Consider the following 20,733-nt stretch of genomic DNA (forward strand, 5'->3'; position numbering starts at 1 on the left):
TGGATTATTAGAAAATAAAGTCATCTATTGTAAAATCAGACGATCGGGAGCAGTGAGCAACCCCTTATAGTCAGAATTATATACAGATTTGTATATGACGGTAGGCTATTCACATTACTCGGGCACTCGCGAGTGAAAATATAAATCGGCGCCTGTGTTTGTGAGAGAGTAGAAGTGAGCTGTCTGTCTGTATTTTTCATTCTAAATGTTTCTACTGCCTGGTCTGCCGCCTATCTTGTATTGGTTCTGCACTGAAGGTTGAATTCGTGTCTTTATGTGTGTATATGTGTCTGAGGAAATATGTGTGTGTGCGTGCGTGCATGTGTGTGTGCCTGTTGGTCTCATGCTGGGAGTCTTGCTTGCTCTGCACACAGCTCTGTGTGAGTGTGTGTTCTCTGCTCTGTTTGGATTGGTTTTGTGTATGCCCCTCGTGCTTCGTGTGTGTGCATGTGTGCGCGCACATGTTCATGTGCGCGCACACACGCACACACAACTCGACAGTTGCTTTTGTGTGTGCACTGTGTGTGCCGAGTGTGTACTTGTATATCTGTGCATAATTTGGGGAGAGTGTGCGTGCACATGTGCAAGCCTCTTAGTGTTTTGTGTCTGTGTGACTTGATGCTTGTGTGTGCTTTGCTGCCCCCCCCCCCCCCCCCCCCTCCTCTCTCTTCCTCTCTCTTCCAGAATAGAGGGGCCATCAATCAGAGGCAAGGGGGGTAGAGGAAGGGAGGAGGGGCAGGAGGGGGAAAGGGAGGAGAAGTGGAGAAGAAGATTTGGCTCGGTGCCAGAGAAGAGGAGCTGGCATGCTGCCCAGAGAAGAGAGGGAGGGAGGGAGGGAGGGAGGGAGAGAGAGAGAGAGAGCGAGAGCGAGAGCAAACAAGACTAAGCAAGAAAAGAAAAGAGAGGGAGACTCTCAGAGAGAAGCAGGGCAGAGATGGAGCAAGGAGGAGAAAGAAATAAGAGAATGCGAAGGAGGGCAGAGAGAGAGAGAGAGAGAGAGAGAGAGCGAGAGCGCAAAAGAGCAAGGCCAAGTGCACCGAGGGAAAATAGAGCGAGAGGACACAGAGGAAGAGGAAGATACTGTGGAAGTGAAAAAATGAGCCTGCAGAATAAAGAGCGAAAGACTGATTGCTCAAGAGAAAAGGGGGAGGGGTTGGGGATGGAGGGGCTAAAAGAGAGGAAGCAGAGTCGTTGTTCTCATTGAACTTCTCTGCCTGCAACCCCAATCAGCGGGTGATTAGTGCATCATTGACTACAAATATTTACCTTAAACTGTGCGTAGAGGGCCAAGCAACGCAATTAGAAGGCGTGACGTACACACCCCCTGCCTATAAGTGAGGTTATTCTGCAGTCCTCTGTGCAGAGGGTGTGAACCAAGACTTTGTCTCATAATAAAGTCACACAAACCACTATTAGTGTCATTAGATAGATGTGAACATTAAAGTAACATGATACCTAAGTGCTAAATAATGATTTATATACTAATATGTAAGATTTTGACAATCATAAAACACTGCATCTGAGAGGCTGTAACGCTTGCTTAATTTATCAGCTGATAAATAACCCATTAGGTGATTTCTTTCTTTTTTTTGCTTTTTCTTTTTTTCCTATGAGTGATTGTAGCTCCTAAAAAGTAATCAGGTGTGCAAACAAATCGAAAGTGTTTTGAGCTGGGACTAGATTGTCGACTGCTTATGACATGAACGATTGACGCAAACACACACACACACGCACACACACACCAGTGGTTCATGTTCAGTATTCTTATTCAGTTGGTGTTACTTTTGGATTCCTAATGCTTTGAGAAACTCATCATGGAAAGTACAGAGATCTGAGGTAGCACAATACTGTTTTGTAAAGCCTTTTTGTCTATCAAGGTGAAGTTGAGTCGTCTGCAAAAGTTTATTTTCCATTAAAATTTCATGGCAGACTTTCGCATTGGAATTTGGCGTTGCAGCTGGGCTGTTTGCACTTGAAGGTTAAACGCTTCACCCAAGTCCTTGCTCGCGATTGTTGCCATCCTAAGTCTAAGGATTCACACCAGCAAATGTTCGGTATCAAGTATGCGAGAGGTGCAAGAAGTAGGAGCAGAACTGGAGCTAAAAGATGGCAGAGGTGTTGTGCTTCTGAGCCATAAGTGTGTGTTGAGGGCTATCACTGCTGCACACACACACCCACACACACACACACACACACACACACATACCCACACATACCCACACACACACACACACACACACACACACACACACACACACACACACACACACACACACACACACACACACACACACACACACACACACACATACACACGCACACGGTTATGGTCTGACACATGCATGCACACATGGACAGTAACGCACACGGAGCGGGCCGGCTCAGCCAAAGTGGGACTCGGAGGCTGGCACAGCTGGCAGCGCCAGAGCACACTGGGCACAGTCTTCCTCCTCCCGTGCCAATCTCAGCCCACGCGCATCACATTCAAATTCAGCAAGCTTTATTGGCAAGGCGAACGCGGTCACTGTTGCTTACCGTCACGCTGGGAGACCAGATACAATGATGATCTTTTGCGGGAGGGGGGGGAGTGGCTTCCCTGTTGTTTCAGTTCAAGTATGTTTTCTTGTCTGTATGTGCATGGAAAAATACAACAACCCAAAACTATCACATTGTCCCTCTTGTTTAGTTTTTAGTTTTTTTTGTTTTTTGCATTTTGATCCTCATCATGAAACATCATGTGTAAGTTTTGTTTGGCCTCATACAAGCCTGAAAAGCTGCTCCCGGTGCACCTCGCAGGATGCTTTCCGACTTTAAGAAAACAGCTGGGCTAACATCCTGTTCTCGTGAAACAAGCTTTGTCTTTGTCTGAACCATCGCACTCGGACTCATTATTTCAAGCGGATACACCGTCAGTCTGTGATGGCTTGTTTTGGGAAAGTTATCATTCTCTCTTTTAGACTACCCACTGCCTCATCTACCCACCTGTCTCGACCGTTTCTACTTCAGCTGGTAATTTTCTACATTTTCCCACAATGCCTTTTGACAGTCTTCACAGAACAAGCAGAAACGTGTTACATTTGTACTTGTGGGTTAAACATGTGGGTGGCGAGAGAGCAGCAGCAATACTGAGAGCAATTGGAAAGTAAGCGCAGGAGAATGCGTCTTTTTTCTTTTTTTTTGTATTCACTACACACACTAAGAATTATGCCTATTACACAAGGCAGGACTCCCGGCGCTATCTTCTGGCCCACTGAGCCAAACTCTGGAGTCCAAACAAACAGCTGCCCCTCTTCCATTAAAGCTGTACGTAAGTGTTTTATGATAAAGAACAGTTTATTACTGTGATACTATTGACTTTTACTCTATAAGGTCAAACATGAAAATTCTCCCTTAGTTGTCACCCATATGGTTTGCAGTGGTGTTGAGCTTGATTGCCTTATATTAAGTGGTGCTTTCACTAATTAACTTTATTTATTCAGCCCCAGCGACGTACATGTGTGAAGCAGAATACTAAACAGGTCATCATGAGCAATTGGATGTAGTTTGGCTTCTCCAAATATCCACAAGTAACATCTAGCTAAAATAGTACAAAAACATGAGCTGAACTTGTTACTTTTTCTGATGACACAATTTATGGCAGAGTCATTCTACTGGAATTCATGTACTATATGAACATGCAAAAAGTTAAAATACAGTCAATGTGTCTTACCTTGATATTATCATTATTGTCACAGGCACATGATGGGGAATCACTGCAAGCTCAGATAAAAACTCCCTTGTTCCTCCTTCCCTTCACTCACACACACACTGATATGGATAGTGTGTTTCATGTGGTGTGTAGATTATTCTAAGGGTTACTCATAATGTTATTTTGATGTTTTACACTGACATTGATAATCTCTCGTCTATTTTCTGTATTACTACACCAATTTAAAATCTGTCCAAAAGTCTCTCCATCATTAGTTGTTGTGGTGTTTGTCTTATTTTCTGTCAGATAAATGTGAGACAATACAATGAATGAAATTCTGTGTGGGATGTCAAGACAGACTGCATCAGAGTCTGGTGATTTCAGATGAACCATTTGTTTACTCATGAGCCGCGGATAGCAATTTGTTACGAGGTTTTGACGACTAACTCGTCTTAATCTGCGTCGTCATGAATTTCTCCGTGTGTTTTGTATGGTATTGTTGATTTGGGTTCGTGAATTCACTAAACAGGTACCAAGAGGACAACATCTCTTGAAAAACTCAACAATTTGCACTAATCTTTGTTTTTTTTTTCACATAGCCAACAATTGTTAACTCCACTTGTCAAAATGCGAGCAAGCACAAATTCATTATCATACGAAATTAAGCAGATGCTTTCAAAACAATAGCACCATGTACACCGTTTTCTTTTTGAGTCATAACTTTTTATTGATCTCCATTGGGTTGGTCAAGGACAACCAGGGGGCTGCATACAATGCACAGAATGTAGTTTATCAGTGTTCTTAGAGAAAAGTGTGTATTTAGAAAAATTTTCAAATTACAACTGCACAAACTGGGAGGAGGTGAGCGTTTTGTCTAATAAGAGATAAACAATATGGAGTTGATTTTATTATAAGACATACTGCAAAAAAAATATTTACAAGTAAATCTAAAGAGACACAAATGAGCACAGTTTCTTGGTACAATTTGAAGGTAGATGTGGATTTAGCATTAATTAATGCACAAACACTTGTTTAAGGACCATAGGCTTGGAAAGAGGTTCTTCAGATTCCGGACGACGTAACATCGACACATCACATAAGATAATTAACGCCGGCTGTGTTAATTATCCACAATCTGATTGGAAGGCAACTGTGAAGTTGTCTCCGTTGTTTTAGTGTTGTGTGTATCCACCCTCTAACTTGTAGATAATATCCATGCGTGTCACTGAACACAGCCTCTGAGGCAGACTGTCCTTGTACTGCCTTTCTTTTTAGTCCTTCGTCTCTTCAGTTGTTTTCCTTTCTCCCAATTTTCCCATTCGCCTTCTTCTTCTTTTTTTGTGTCGCGAAAATGTGTTGCCCTCCTAATTGAAAAGCCGCCGTGCACATCTTTCTCTCTCACCTGCATTTTATCTCGGTTTCATGTGAAGCCTCACTGTCTGCGTCTGTGCCTGTTTCCCTGCCAGCTGGCAGCAAACCTGCCCTCAGGTGTTTATTGACCAGCCTCATCTCTCCCTTTGTATCAACCCATCCATTCATCCCTCCATCCGTTCATCCCTGGAACCGGACAGTCTCTGCCAGTATCCCCTGGTGGCCGTGCTTTGGCTGCGCTTTAGAAGGAGACTGTTCTGTGTTGTTTTTGACTCCTGGCCCGGCTCCGGACTCTCAGTCCAGCTCATTTTCATTCACCAACCAGGGGATGGGCATCTTATGCTCATAACACTTGCAATCGCTGATGTTTTTTTTGTAAAAAGACTTTGTTTTAATGATTAAAAAAATTTACATGATGTTGAAACAAATCAGTACATTGTGAGAAGGATTATTAAAGGTGTTAATACCACTCATACCTAAGCATTTTTGAGTAGTTTTAGTATATATGGAGCACGTAACACATTCTGTGATCTCAAACTATCTTGTTATGAACGCAGAAACATTAATTGCCATTTACTCACCTTTACCATACCTGGATTATACTCAATCAGTTAATTTACAATTTGGTTCTTCATGACATTTCAGTTGAAACATGTCAAGTTGGCAGAATAAATTTAGTGCAGATTGAAAATAGCGTTTGACACATTCTTTCCTCTGACTACTTTAAATCAATGATAATGAAGTTTTAATGGCAGCTGAATGTGCTCTTGTCATGGTTTTGTCTAATTTACGGTCTTAACACGATGCATGGCTTCTGTTTGTATTGATTTCAACCATCCATCTTCCCTGCTTTATCCAAATCAAGATGATGGCTGAAGCCAAATCTAGCTGACGGCGGGTGAAACGTTCACAACCACCTCATTTAATGTCACCAATTACCATGAAAAACTGAGAAAAAGCACACAAGAAGAGAGAGAGAACATTGTTGGCATCGTTATTATCGTCAATAATGACAGTATGACCTGTGTTGGTCCACATAAGATGAACGTTTTGTTTTATTTCCAACTGCAGTTTAAGAGAACAAACTGGAATAAAGTGTCATAGATACATTTGTACACATTCTTTTCTGTTTTTGGTCAAATTCCAGATTCAATGTGATATTTCTATTTTGCTCACATTTTGAAAAGTTAACTACAATCACAAGCTGTATTTTACAGTCAGCGGCTTTTCAGAAAATCGTAGTTTTTACAGTATATTTCTCAATGCATCTATTATGTTAACTCACCTGTTGAAAGTGAAGATTTGAAGCATTCTGAGAAGGCAGAACCATTTCTGTTGAAATATTCAAAGGTAAATCGGCGACAAGGCCAGTGTAGATTATCAATACCTGTCCAAAATATAAAAAAATATGTTTTTATAATGTCAATAATATATGGACATTATGTGCTTGTCTGTGTTTATAAATAAATGCCGCTGACAAGGTTGATTTCTGTGATTCCTTCCCACGATAAATTATTGTTTATTGTTTACTGAAGGATCTCACACATGCACACGCGTGCACAGGCGCATGTATTTTATGGTATGTCCTGTCAAGTCTGTCCTGAGCAGTGCCGTGTGTCTCCTTTATGGATGGTTTATAAAGTGATGATGAGAGTGGCTGACAGTTACAGGCTAACTGATTGTGTTTTTACATGCATGTGTGTGAAGGTGTATCGGTGCCTCTTGTATGGTCATATATACGGTCCTGTCAGTCGTTGGACTGCCCTCCATTGGCTCCCCTGTTGTCCTCTCTTCCTCTCCACTATCTTCAGGTGTCAGGAACATGTGTTAGTGAGGATAGAATGCTGCAGAGAAAAGAGAAAGTGAGTGAGAGCATGATAGACAGAGGAAAAAGAAATGGAGAAAAGAAGATTCCAACAATGTCCACGGTGAAGTGTGACAGCAAGGTATCAGAGGAAGAACAGATGAGAGCAACTGATGTTATATGAAAGGAAAAGGGCAGCTGCTGAAATAGAGGGAGGATAAAATATAATAAGGAAAAACTGTAGAAGAATAGAAAGATGAGAGAAAGCCAGACAAAGCAAGCAAATGCAGAGAGGGAGATGAGAGAGAAAATGAGAGGAGGGAGGAAGAGGATGAATAGGGTAATAATGGCTCAGTGTGAGAGCGGTTGTAGAAAAAAAGAGAACGGCTGAGTGAAGAAGAGAACAAAATGAGGCTGAGGGCACTCAGACAGATAGAATTAGACACACCGCAAAGGTTCAGTGTGCACGAGTGAGAGATGCAGCGAGTGTGTGCAAATTTGTTTTTGTGTGCGTGTGCGTGTGCGTGTGCGTGTGCGTGTGCATGTGCGTGTGTGTGTGTGTGTGTGTGTGTGTGTGTGCGCAGCTGGGAATGGCCAACTGTGTATGTGGAAAACATTTCCTGACCTAGTAAAAGCATCTGTATGCTTTTTTTTTTTTTTTTTTGCTCATTTGTTTTTAAGGAAAAGACAAACATACAGACACTAAATAGGCGGCAGTGACAGGTGGAGAGCTTGACAGAGAAATTCTCAGTGGTTTCCGTTTTTTTTTTGTGTGTGTGTGTGTTTTTTTAATGTGCTGCTCACATGTTTGTGTGTGTTTGTGGATAAAAGTGAGCGATGGATGAAGAGTAAAGCAGGTAACAGTGTTTGGGCTCAATGCTAAATGAGGGTATGGAGTTGCTGGAAGACAACATGATTACAGGAGCCCTGATGCTGTCTCCATCCCTCAACCTCTACTGTTCCCTCTCACAGTCCTCCGCATGTTTCTTCTCTCAATCTGTCGCTGACAAACCTCTTCTTTCATTAAGAAGGTGTTTAAATGCAACAATGGCTTAATGCGCTGTTGAGGTGTATCATATGCTCTGGGTTCACTGTATGCTTCCAATCTTACAATATGAAACATGATTCTATATCCCCTTCTCCCTCCTTCTGTTTCTCTCTTCCTCCTCTCCCTCTCTTTCCATCACAGGCGGAGATTGTCAAGCGTCTCAGTGCCATCTGTGCGCAGATCATCCCTTTCCTCTCTCAAGAGGTAAGTGCCACTGCTGCCAGACACACTTATACATATACACAAAATACGCAGCGCCATAAATGGTAGGCAGTGATCCAACTTCCCCAGGCCATTCAAATAAAAAAGCGTGAATATATCATATACAACAGGGCATTAAAGTGGAGAAATAAATCAGAACTTCTAATTTGCTGCGTAGAAATGACAATTGATGCAAGTCATATACAATTTAGACATCCCACAAGCGTGCATATTGGCATTTACCAAGCTCATTAACCGAAAGTAATTGAGTATTTATTGGTAAATTGCTTTTGAAGGAAATTCATCCATTTTATTACATAGTCAGCATATGTGATTGTGACTCATAGCAATAATATCAAGATCAACAAATCTATATTTTCTGTACATTGGACAATAGACCATCCTCTATATTGCTTAATCCTGTTCATGTTTCCCAGCTTACGATGGGCGAGGGGCAGATTACACCCGTCGTCAGTCCATCACGGGGCAAACACAGAGAGACATACAGTCATATACACTCAATAACACTGAGGGGCAATTCAGGGTCACCAAATAACTTCACATGCATGTTTTTGCACTCAGAGGAAACCACAGTAGGAAACACACACACATTCACACACACATAATAATCTATCATTTATGTTACTGAATATCGATACTAATTATTAACATTGAAAAGGACTTAAGTATCAGTTTATGCTTTTCTTGTTTTCATAGCATTGACAATTATGCCTCTTGAGGTAAACGCGTTGTTACCTTCAGATGGCAACGTGCACTGAATTATTTATCCAACAGATATGAGTCCCACTTCATTCCACAGTTGTCACTTAGAGCAGTAAGAAACTAATAGTCGGAGTTCAGGCTAACCCAATGTATCTGATTTCATAAAGAAACTTGCTTGATTGTAAGAGTAATAAATTAGATTGTTTGTTGAGAAACCTACATTATTTTTCTTTTAAGTCAAATACAGATGTTTGTTAGAGGTGCTTTTGCTTTTGTATGTTTGTCGTTCTTTCTCTAATTGTGTTTTTCTTTCACTAATCAGATCCCAAAGCTTTATTTTTTCAATGTAATACAGCAAAACTGCTGAAGCGGCTGTATTGTATTGCTTGTGAGGCATGTGCAATAGAAGTGTGTCTGTGTGTGTGCGTGTGTGGGTGCGTTTCTTTTGTTGTGTGCAGGATTGTACTGGGTATGTGGTTAGAATCCTTTACAATCCTGCAGACACACCTCTACTCTGTGTGTAGGTGTGTGTGCGCATTGATGAGTGTGCTCCCTGGAAACAGCAAGGTTGCAGCCCTGTCAGTTTGATCAATATTGACAGTGTGTGTGTGTGTGTGTGTGTGTGTGTGTGTGCGTGTGTGTGTGTGTGTGTGTGTGTGTGTGTGTGTGTGTGTGTGTGTGTGTGTGTGTGTGTGTGTGTGTGTGTGTGTGTGTGTGTGTGTGTGTGGGCGAGGCCTGTTGCATACATGTATGTTTGCGTTTGTGTGTCTGTTTGTATTGGGGTTATGTGTAAACAGAGCTGAGATTTTCAGTTAGCGTGTTGTTAAGGCAGTGTGTGTGTGTGCGTGTGTGTGTGTGCGTGCGTGCGTGCGTGCGTGCGTGCGTGCGTGCGTGCGTGTGTGTGTGTGTGTGTGTGTGTGTGTGCGTGCAGGCATGCGTGCGTATGTGTGTGTTTAGCAACAGTTGGTGTGCCTTGATTTGTGCGATTTCCTGTCGGTGTTTGTGTTGTCTAAATTTGTGGTTACCCAATCCAGTCGTTTGTATTCACTCTCTCTTTACCATGTTTTGTTGAAAAACACCTCTTCACAGGTTTAGTTGATTCCATGTTTGTTGCTGTTTGGTGACTGACTCTATTTGCAATATCCTGTATGGTGCATTATTTACACATTATACAGTAACAGAAGTATGTGTGATGATACTGAGCAACCAGTCTGTTGTATTAAATTCTGTGTGTGTGCGTGCGTGTGTGTGCACGTGCAGCACCAGCAACAGGTGGTTCAAGCCGTGGAGAGGGCCAAGCAGGTCACCATGGCGGAGCTCAATGCCATTATCGGGGTGAGTCACCTTCATTTATCACACACACACACACACACACACACACACACACACACACACACACACACACACACACACACACACACACACACACACACACACACGCACACGCACACTATTTTATTAATATTTAAAGTGATTGTTCTATTTACATTTGCACGGTTACACAGAGTTGGTTGGACTAAGAGGAGGCCCCAATATGATGACGTCTGCAATCTTTCAATAGGCAATTCTTGGGATGACGAACTATAAAATATTTTTGCAGTCGCCCGATATGACCGTCTGTTTTACAATTGAAATGTTAACATTGTCCAGTATCAACTATTGAAAGAGAAAACGAAATTAGGTAACTTTCTGTTCAACCAGTATGCTCACATTCTGTACCGGTTCCATTAATTAGTTGGTACAGCCCTACACTGTACTGTATACTGTATTATTCAAAGCTCAGCTTCGGTGTTTCTGTAGTGAATACTTGAGTTCATGCATCTCCCTGCAACATTATATTAAAAGAAACACCACAATGTTGCCAAGACCAATTGTGGATAGATATTTTACAGATAAAGGTGCATATTTGTTCACATGTAATGGAACATGATGGCCTCATTAACAACATATTCTACAGAAGCTGTGTGGTCCTTCTGCACTATGGTATATGTATGCATGCAGGCACAGTGATGTTCCTGAGTGCAGCCTTCCACTGCTTGTCAGTGCACTGATCACATTACCGTCTACTTAAAGCCTTTTGTTCCTCCCAGCACTACAAACACCGCCGTCTCTAAGGTGTGTGCGTGCGTGTGTCTAATACACCAGCTTGACAAAACAACACACGCAAACACATCATAATGCTTCCCTCAGGATAATAGCCTTTCTTTATCTGTGGAGACTCCTTTGCCCCCCCCCCCATTTTCTATTTCCTCATTTCTCCTCTCTTTCTCTTTATTTCTCTTCTCTTTGTGTTCATTTCCTTCATGAATTTTGTGATCCCTCATAATACTTAACATTCTCTTTGTCTTACTTTGGCCATATCCTCATTTCTCCTTTCATATAATTTTTATTTTTTTTAATTTTATCTTTTGCTCTCACCGCTGCGAAAAATCTTTCCTTTTTTCATGCTCTCATTTACTCTATCACTTATCTCCTGTTCCTCCAATTCACCTTCTCTTCACACTGCTTTCATAATGATTTCCTTATGTTTCTCCTCATCATTTGCTCTCTGACTCAAACATTTTCTTCTATTTCCGTCTCTTTTCTCTTTTTCTCTTGGCTCTTTCGTACGTCTTCTTTCTCTCCTGCCTTCTCTTGATAACCAATCCTATCATCTTGATATCTCACTGTTTTCACCAACTCTTCTTTTTTTTTTGGCTCTCATCACCTTCACTTGCCCTGCGTCTCCTGATCATTCAATTTCCCTCCCACCTTTCCTTTTCCTTTTCCACTTTCTCATTCTTAATGTCCATCCCTCTCACCTCTTAATCCTCTAATCTCTTTCACATCCTATCTACCTTCATCTTAATTTCCTCTCTCACTGTTGAGCTGTCCACGTGGATTTAATTTCACTCACCTTCTACATATCATGTGTTTTCCCGCCCGCAACACCAACCACCCCCACTGCCACCCCAACTTCTCATCTCTCAAATGATGTTTGTCTGCTTTTTTTTTTTTTTTTCGTTCCCTCTCTCCTAACCATCTACTACATCATATGTACCAATTCCTCCCTTCCCTTCCTCCCCACTACGTTCCTTCCCTGTGGCCACAGCAGCAGCAGCTCCAGCACCTGTCTCACCATGCCCCTGGCATCCCCCTGACGCCACACCCGTCCGGCCTGTCCCTTGGCGCTGGCAGCTCGGGGCTTCTGGCACTGACTGGGGCATTAGGAGTCTCGGCCCACCTCGCCTCCAAAGATGAACGCAACCATCTTGACCCTGAACATCTCAGAGGTAAAGAATCAGCAGACCATATATTTGACCTGTTTGCTTGCTTTGATTTTTATTCCAAGCAACGCAACTAACACAAGCTAACACAAACATGAACCATGCAGACAGCAACACACCATAACCTCAACTGGTATAATGCAAGACCTGAAACTCACAAAACCATGAGTGGGTAAAGCACATTGGGGAAACTCATTGAATGAATACCTGAGACAAGACAGATTTCAAAACATGGCATGAAATATGATAGTAGGCCTACTTTACCCCCTCAGAGATGGGCGGAGGCAGGTCCTGCTGGACCATTCAGAGATGGGCAGTGGAACAATCCCAGCAATAGCTTAGCAATATCAATCCACCTGAGAAAAGGTGTGGGGTGGACTTTTTTTTACTGGGAACAAGTCTAATTTAGTATACACTGGCCAGAAGAGTCGAAAATCTTGCCTGACCCATGTTGCAAATGGAATAGCAAGTTAAAGTTTTCCTTAGCTCACACCTGGACTAATCATTAAGGCTGGATCTATTGTGAAGCACCTAATAGGACCCAAGCACATGTACCGGAGATAGACCTGGTTAAGGCAGTTTTTGTTGACGTTGGACAGAAAGGGTTAGTTACATGAATAAAGCAGATACATGCAAAATAACAACTAGCTGAGGCTGGAACAATATTGAAGATGGACCATCATGCAAAGTCTTACTGTGTCTGGTGCTACTGGCCAAATGGAGGACAGTACAGACACACATGCAGGGAGTGGGCAGACAATGGGGCACAGCTGGCAACACTCGAGGGTAATCACAGTGAAACACATGGAGAGCACTGCAAAAATACAACTGAGGCAGATATTCAACACACCACAGACATGTAAACTGAAAGCAGGCATTAACATGGACATAGCCACAACAGGAAACTTGCAGAAGCAAAAGCGAAAACAAAATGAACCAAGCAAATGGGAACGCGGAATAACCCCAAAGCAGTATATGACAAGACCTGAAACAGAATCAACCATCAAGGCTTAAAACATAAGGGAAATGCATTGGAGAAACAACACATGACGAAGAATTTAAAACATAGTAACAAGGCCAGTGACAATCATTTGGGACTAGATTAAATGCAGAGCAATGCTATTAACTATCTGGGGGAGAAATCTTTGTATCGTGTACAGCAACTCACCTTTTGGACTAGATCTGAGTTTATTTGCTTGGAGTGCTATGGACAGATGCATGAATGCAGAACAAACACATTCTGTGTATGAACTTCCATTCACCCCAGTAGAATATCTTATCTTTGTGCTCTTTTTCAGGCACTGAGCCAAGAGAGACTTTCTCATGAATATACTGTGAGCTAGAAAGGGGGAAACAACAGGATCTGTGCGAGTTGCGAGGGAGAAAGATGGAGAGATCAGTGTGTTCATATTGTCGTTGTAAAGCATCTGTGTAAGAGCTTATGCATGTCTGCAGCTGTGAATGTTTCTGCACTTACATATGAGCAAAGGAATGAGTGAAAAGCCAGTGTCAAAAGAGGTAGCAGGGGAAGACTGCATGTTTTTTTTGGTTTTTTTGTAGATGGAAAACAGAGAGGAAAAATACAGAGGAGAAAGAATGGAATAAAGCACAATAATGATTTGTATCTTCAGTAGAGAGGGAAGCAGTGGTAGTTCAGTCTAACCCAAGGTTAGACTGAACTACCGCTGCTTCCCCGGGGACTGGGGACTGTTGTTATGATTATCAGGACTGACGTCAAACTTTCTCTTTTTTCCCCCTTTCTCATCTCAATCATTCCTTTATCTCTCATTTTCTCTGTACTATTCTCTTTCCAATCGCTCCCTTCTTTCGTCCCAACCCAGAGGGAGCACCCAGCAGGGTGAGTGCTTCTTTGTGTGTTCATCGATATTGGTGTTTTGTGCACTCGCGATTCACTTTGTGTGTGTGTGTGTGTGTGTGTGTGTGTGTGTGTGTGTGTGTGTGTGTGTGTGTGTGTGTGTGTGTGTGTGTGTGTGTGTGTGTGTGTGTGTGTGTAAGAGAGAGAAAGAGAGCGAGCGAAGGACAGTGACAAGGTGCAGAAAACTGAGACGCACTGTAAAGTGGCCTCTAAAAAAAGGCAGTGTTTTGCTGGAGCTCGGCCAAGAGTAGCACAGCTTAACGCCGGTACAATAGCTGCTCATCACCATCAACCTTGAGTTTCTCAAGGTTTTTCCACGTCGCAGTAACATCCGAGCACACCGCTTTTTGGCTGTTTTGTGAAAGAACCGATGAAGTGGGTTAATGGATGAACAAGCAAATCTTTGTTCATCTGCACCACAAAGGTTCAGGCGATCTGGGAGAGTTACGGAGCAAGTAAACGGATTATTATCTGGTCAGTAGCCAGTCAGCGTCAGCTTAAACAATACAATGAATCTGTAATGCTTGAAATGTGTATGAAAATTGTTGATAAATAAAAAACTAAACCAGCCTTTTTAGTGTCTGATATCAGAGAGCAGCCACATACTTAAATGCAAATCACCCCACTGAGACAAATTTGATTATGTTTTCTAACTAGTGTGTCGTCAATAAAAATAAAACATAAAATAGAGCTGTTGCCATACTGACATTGGATATAACTGCAGAAGAATACCTAATATTCTTCATCTTCCACCATATAATATCAAGTTTCCTAATGATATCTTATGTGTCTTATGTGTAATATCAATGAATAATATGACTTTTTTTTTGTTTGTTTTACCATGACATGATGAATATATCATGGTGAAATATGCAAACGTCAAGGATGTTTAGACTTAAGGTAGAAAACAATTGAATGTGTGAATGATCCTATATACCTTGAAGATTAAAAATAGAAAAAGGAATAAAGGGAATAGAAAAGTCCAGAGAAGAAGAGAGCATGAAATGTTGTTAAAAACCCATTTTATTATGAAATGAAAATGATTTCAGAGCTCTGCTGACTTTTCATTCCCTCCCTCGCTCTCTCTGTCCACAGTGAAACCTTTAGCATAATTTAATTGCCCAAAACAATGCTGATTGTGGAGCCCCAGAAGAAATTGTTCTCCCATGCGCTGAGAGTTGTGTTGAACTTAACAAAGTATTACACTGAATGGGATAAGAAAAGAAAGCGAGGGAGGAAGAGAGAGAGACGCATAGCCAATGGTATTTATTCCTAACATGCCTCATTCTGTGAGGCTTGTTAGGATTTAAGATGGAGAAAGAAAAGAAAGTCTGGGGTAGGAGAAGAAGAATGAGGAACCTTTAAGGAGTACTGAGCGCCATTGTGGAGTCCTCCTCTCCTCTGCTGTGCGCCTTCCTGTCATTCCTGTGGGCTCCTTCCTGTGTGACTGTGTTAAACCTTCGTCGTCCTCATCACAGTGGAGTAGAAAATGACAAGAGGCCCTCACAAAACCTCTGGTCATTGTCCTAATCCCAAAACAAAATAATGATGAGCGCCAGGACAGGCTGCAGTGTAAATATGCATTGCACAGCTTTATTGGCCGGTAATGAGAGCCATATTTTACATGAGGATGGGTGTGTCTCGGGACGACCACCAATTAGCTTTATAGGCTGTCCTGTGTGCTGCTGTGACTGCAAATTCACCTCTGTGTGCGTGTGCGTGTGTGTGTGTGCGTGAAGGATAGTATAACATGATCTGTTGACGTATGTAATATGAATTGTCTTGTCTTCAAGCTTTGCTGGGCTATTAGGAAACAGTTTTTATTGTGCTGGTTAATTTTTTGTCTTTTTGTTTTTTTTCTCCAGAGTAAGTCAGTGTCGTCAACAGACAGCCAGCCGGCTGAGGAGCGCCAGGGCCCATCAGGAGGTTATGCTTCCTCGCAGGGAGGAGCTGAGCCCAAGAGGAGGCGCTGTGATGACAAAGAGCCACTTCCACAGCACTCCTATGTATGTTTTTGTATTTGTATTTCTCTTAACACTGAAGTGAGATTACCCTTAAAGTGCAGGTATAATGCAGAACTTTCAAGATTTGTTTGAATCGTGGAAATGTTTGAGTATCAAATAATGATTTACCTTGAAATAAATCTTTTTGATTTTGTACAAGCCTTTAATGCCACTGCTAAATTTGCAGTTTCATTCGAAACTGTCAGTTCCCCTCTCTTTATAAGGCACACCACCATCAAAGCCCAGTCTTTACAGTTTATCCTAACAGCATTCACTTAAACCAAAAAAGACCCAGCATTGAACCATATGACATACGCGACAGAGTCTCTTGAGTGTTTGTTAAAACACGAAAAGAGTGAGGCATGGAGCTATACATCAGTTTTACGAGTGCTGCATGTGTGCTCATATTAATAATTTTGACAAAACAGTGAAAACACCAGGAAGTGCATGTTAATCTGCACGGTTTTGTGTGTGTGTGTGTGTGTGTATGTGTGTGAACGTATGACATTGCTTATGACATTATAGGCCACATGGGGGTCGGGGGGCCCGCGGCCAATTAGCGCCATGTTTGGTTTGGATGGGTCCAGTGGGGAAGAGCAAGCAGCCAGAGGCAGTGTAACGCCAGAAGAGAGAGACGGCCCGGGCAGATAGCTGTAATGAATTAGATGGTTGTGTGTTTGCAGTCTAGAGGATTGATTGACACGGGGAGTCTGTCTGTGCGAGACAGCTTCCAGCTAAATCAGTTTGGCATCAACAACAGTCCAAATCTTCCCATTAGTTCAGAGCGGCAAGAAGCACAGATACTTTCCACTTTCCGAGTGTTTTTCCTCTCTTTCAGTCTGTCGAGCCGTATTACGCCCCCCTATTTCTCTCTGTCTCTGTTTTCCTTTTTCCTCTCCAATGTCTCCTTATCACAATTTCTCAATTACTTGTTTTTTTCCCTCCCACTCCAACTTTTTTTTCAGTTTTCTTTTCACAATGCTCCATTTTTCATTTTTGTATTTTTTTTGTGCCCATTTTCTTCTTCTTTCCTTTTTTTTTCTATTTCCTCTGACCATTCTTCCCTTTATTTTGCTCTCTCTCGCTCTTGCTGACCGTTTTTGTATTCCTTCTAGGAATAGGTTATAGACATTGTCCTGTTCTTGCTCTGCATAATTAGGTACTGATGTCACACCACATGGATGTCAATAGGAATATCAGGCCATGATCACATCAAAGCACTGTTGCCATGGTAACTAAGTGCCATCATTCTTACACGAGAAAAGCAGAGAGAGAGAGAGAGAGAGAGAGAGAGAGAGCGAGAGAGAGAGAGGACAGCAAAAGAGAGCAGAGAGAAATGGCTCGCTGAAGACCAAAAATGAGCTGCTGATGGAAAAAGAGCAAAAGTGTGTGTGTGTGTGTGTGTGTGTGTGTGTGTGTGTGTGTGTGTGTGTGTGTGTGTGTGTGTGTGTGTGTGTGTGTGTGTGTGTGTGTGTGTGTGTGTGTGTGTGTGTGTGCGCGTGTGTGTGTGTGTGTGTTGCTGAGAATACAGTATGTGGTGTACGTTTCCACTGTGTTAAATGTTGCATGGTGGGCAAGCAGAGGAAAGAAGCAAAGAGCAGCCTGCGTATATAGATGATATTGACATATTGATGTGTGTGTGTGTGTGGACTCTCTTATTATTGTACACACTACCATATGTTCATATGGCTGACAGAAAAATAGCCATTTGTAACTATTGGGAAATGTAATATCTTTCTCTTCTTGTGGCCTCAGGACAGTGATGGAGACAAGAGTGAAGACAACCTTGTCGTGGATGTCTCCAATGAGGTGGGTCAACATTCATTTTGACATACTTGCTCTCACACACATATTGGAAATGCAGTAAGTGATTGTTTGTAGACATGAACGAGGGATGATTGGTCTTTTAGTCAGTAGTGTGTTGCATTATTAGCGCTGAGATCACGTTATATTACAAGGAATGAGTGGGGGACTCAAGTAAAGAAAGTAGTTGGTGGCTACTGCTTTAAAATAGCCTCTTTGATTGTTGGTTAGCAACTTTGTGTTATTTGCATAAATTCATGTTTCACACCAGCTCCCAAATATACGTAGTAATAATAGATCTGATGCAGTATCTGCTGCTATGCCATCTGAAGATGAGGTTTCTTTGTACCTTTTGAAGAAAAGGCGTACCAAAAAAACACATTCATTGATTTCTTGTTCATTATGAAGTAAAAGTACATGAAAACACTGGTTTCTTTTTAACAAAGGTCACATTTTATTTTGTTATAGTGCTAATTGCCCAGAGTTAGTCAGCTCAGTGGAAATCTGGAGAAATTCATCCATCGGGAATGTGCGTGTTCATTACCTAATAAGCTTTGCGTTTTTCAGAGGTACAATCTTTTTAGAAACACTCTCCAATTGCAAAACTTCCCAAACAAAAAACACCCATGCAACAGAAACTTGGTAGCGATTTGTTTCAACCTCTTCGAGATATTTTCTCCCAACGCTGATCGTTTCTCACAAAGCTCTGCCGACATTATGGAAAGTGTCTTAACTCAAAGAGAAGTCAGCCTCTTTCTCACACATCTGGCGGCTGGGTCTTTGTGTAAAAGCTCTGTATCTTTGGTACGTCTCTGTTACAGAAAATATCTTTGATTTTCTGACGGAGCCACGAGTTATTGTACAGGCGGCCGTTATCTGACTGAGGCGCCGCTCTGTGATGCAGCCCACACATGAATAAAGCATGAATCCAACCTTAGGAGGACGAGTGTTGCTCATGGGAATAACTATAGATGCTGTGCTTGGCACAGATTGGAACTGGCCTCCTCCCACTGCACCAGTACAACCGTTCTGTCTGTGGCAGAGGTCAGTGTTTAACAAGGATAGGATGTTTGTTTATTTGTTTGGAGGAAATTCAATTCTGTTTTAGTGAAAGTCACATGTATACATATTTAGAGAAATAAATAATCGATTGTGTTTTATTTTACTGAGGTTTAATGTCAATTGTGTTCATCTTTAATGTTATTTTCCTGCAAACAGTCGGTAATACCATTTCTTTTTTCACATTTGAGAAAATGTAAAGCAGAGACCAGGTTTCCAGACTGTTTTTCACAGAAGAGGTTACATTATTGAGTAGCAAGTCAAGTAGAATGAGAAAATAAAATTAAAATAAACTAAGGACATAAAATACTTAGAGAATAAACGCGACTCACTGCTTGTAAACAACAGTGGTATGTCCATGAACTACATGAAAACTTATGGCTGCGTTTAATTTCTCAGCAATGTTCAAGTGACCAGAGATATAAATTCAAAGGTAATTTCATTGCATCTCAGTGTAGAGGCATCGGACTGAAATCTGCTCTTCCACCTCTTTACCTCATGAAATTTAGAAAAGCGCATTGGGTTGCAAATTCTGGGATTGAAGAAATAATTGTTTTTGGAAGTAAAGCATAATAATCGGCATTCAAAGATTAGTCTGTTGTAGGTAAAGTAAGTGCTGTAAGTTGTAATGCAGCAGAATCCCATTAATTTGAAGACTTGCTTTATACACACATTATACATTTCATACACAAGGTAATTCAAAGTGCTTTACATCAACAGAAAAGGAAAGACACCAAACCATGAATATACATAACAATGCACATCAATTCATAATAAATAGATGGAAAGATTAAAATACAGAGTTATAAAATGCAATATATATCAAATGCAAAAATATATTCACAATTACATTTCACATTTCAAATTTCACTTTTGTACACAGGATTTAAGGCATCGTTTTGCAAAACGCTAAACAAGTTTTGTGTGTCATTTATCAGTGCGCATGTGTGTGTTTGTGAGTACACACACTCAGTGGTGTGTGGCTTTGTGAGTGGTGACGTGCTCGTTCAGCTCTCCACACACTTTCCTTGTAAATAGGAAGAGCTCCTATGTAAGCTCATTATCAGTGGCCACTGTGCGCTTTTCTTCTGAACCATGTCCATACACACTCACACACACGCGCACGCACGCACGCACGCACGCACGCACGCACGCACGCACGCACACACACACACACACACACACACACACCCTTCTTTTCTCATCTACCTCCTCCTCTGTTATTGTCTTCCTTCCACACCTTCGCTCCTCTTACTCCTCCCTCTTCTCATTAGATAAGTGGAGTCGAGTTCATTTAATATATGCAAAGCCGTTTATGCCCCTGGAATATTTTAGTTCTTAAAATACTTCACGCAGCGTACCAAAATATGTTTCATCTAGGCCTTCTGTAGCTTGATATTGCACACAAAAGCAGAACCGGTCTCTTGTGAGATTTGGAAACTGGTACAAAAGCAAAAGGCAAAAAAAGAAAAAAAAAGTGACAAATGTTGGTAATAGAAGAAAACGGCAGGAAAGTTCTCTGGTGGATAGTGTGTGTGTATGTGTGTGTCTGTGTGTGTGTGTGTGTGTGCGTGTGCGTGTGCGTAAGCACTGAAATGTCTGCTGATCACCACGACCCAGAGAGAAGTGCTGACTCCAGCACTCTGCTCTGGGGGAGGTACCGCTGGCTCAACAGTGGCTCCAGTGATGAAAATATCTGTAACAGCGACATTATCTCCTGGCCCACACGACACTACTGTACCAGTGACAGCGGCAACCTTGAATGTTTCATGTAATGTTCCCTGTGCTTTTAGTCATTTTACAAATCTGAATTCAGACCTCGGACAGGAAGAATTTATGTTGGATCCGTTCCAGAAGAATCCTACACGTTTTTTTTCCTGTAAGTGAGCAG

General features: G+C 41.8%; 1 protein-coding gene across 1 annotated transcript in view; it reads left to right on the plus strand.

Annotated features, from left to right (window-relative positions):
• tle2b (TLE family member 2, transcriptional corepressor b) overlaps window positions 1–20,733 on the plus strand; it is a 79,067-nt gene that overhangs the window by 44,824 nt on the left and 13,510 nt on the right. Inside the window, 6 exon segments of the mRNA XM_080506165.1 lie at window positions 8,053–8,115; window positions 10,096–10,170; window positions 11,927–12,107; window positions 13,943–13,959; window positions 15,843–15,983; window positions 17,736–17,789. Of these exon segments, the coding sequence (XP_080362291.1) occupies window positions 8,053–8,115; window positions 10,096–10,170; window positions 11,927–12,107; window positions 13,943–13,959; window positions 15,843–15,983; window positions 17,736–17,789 (531 nt within the window).

Source organism: Blennius ocellaris (genome assembly GCF_963422515.1).
Source record: "Blennius ocellaris genome assembly, chromosome: 12".
In the NCBI taxonomy this organism is placed as follows: Eukaryota; Metazoa; Chordata; class Actinopteri; order Blenniiformes; family Blenniidae; genus Blennius; species Blennius ocellaris.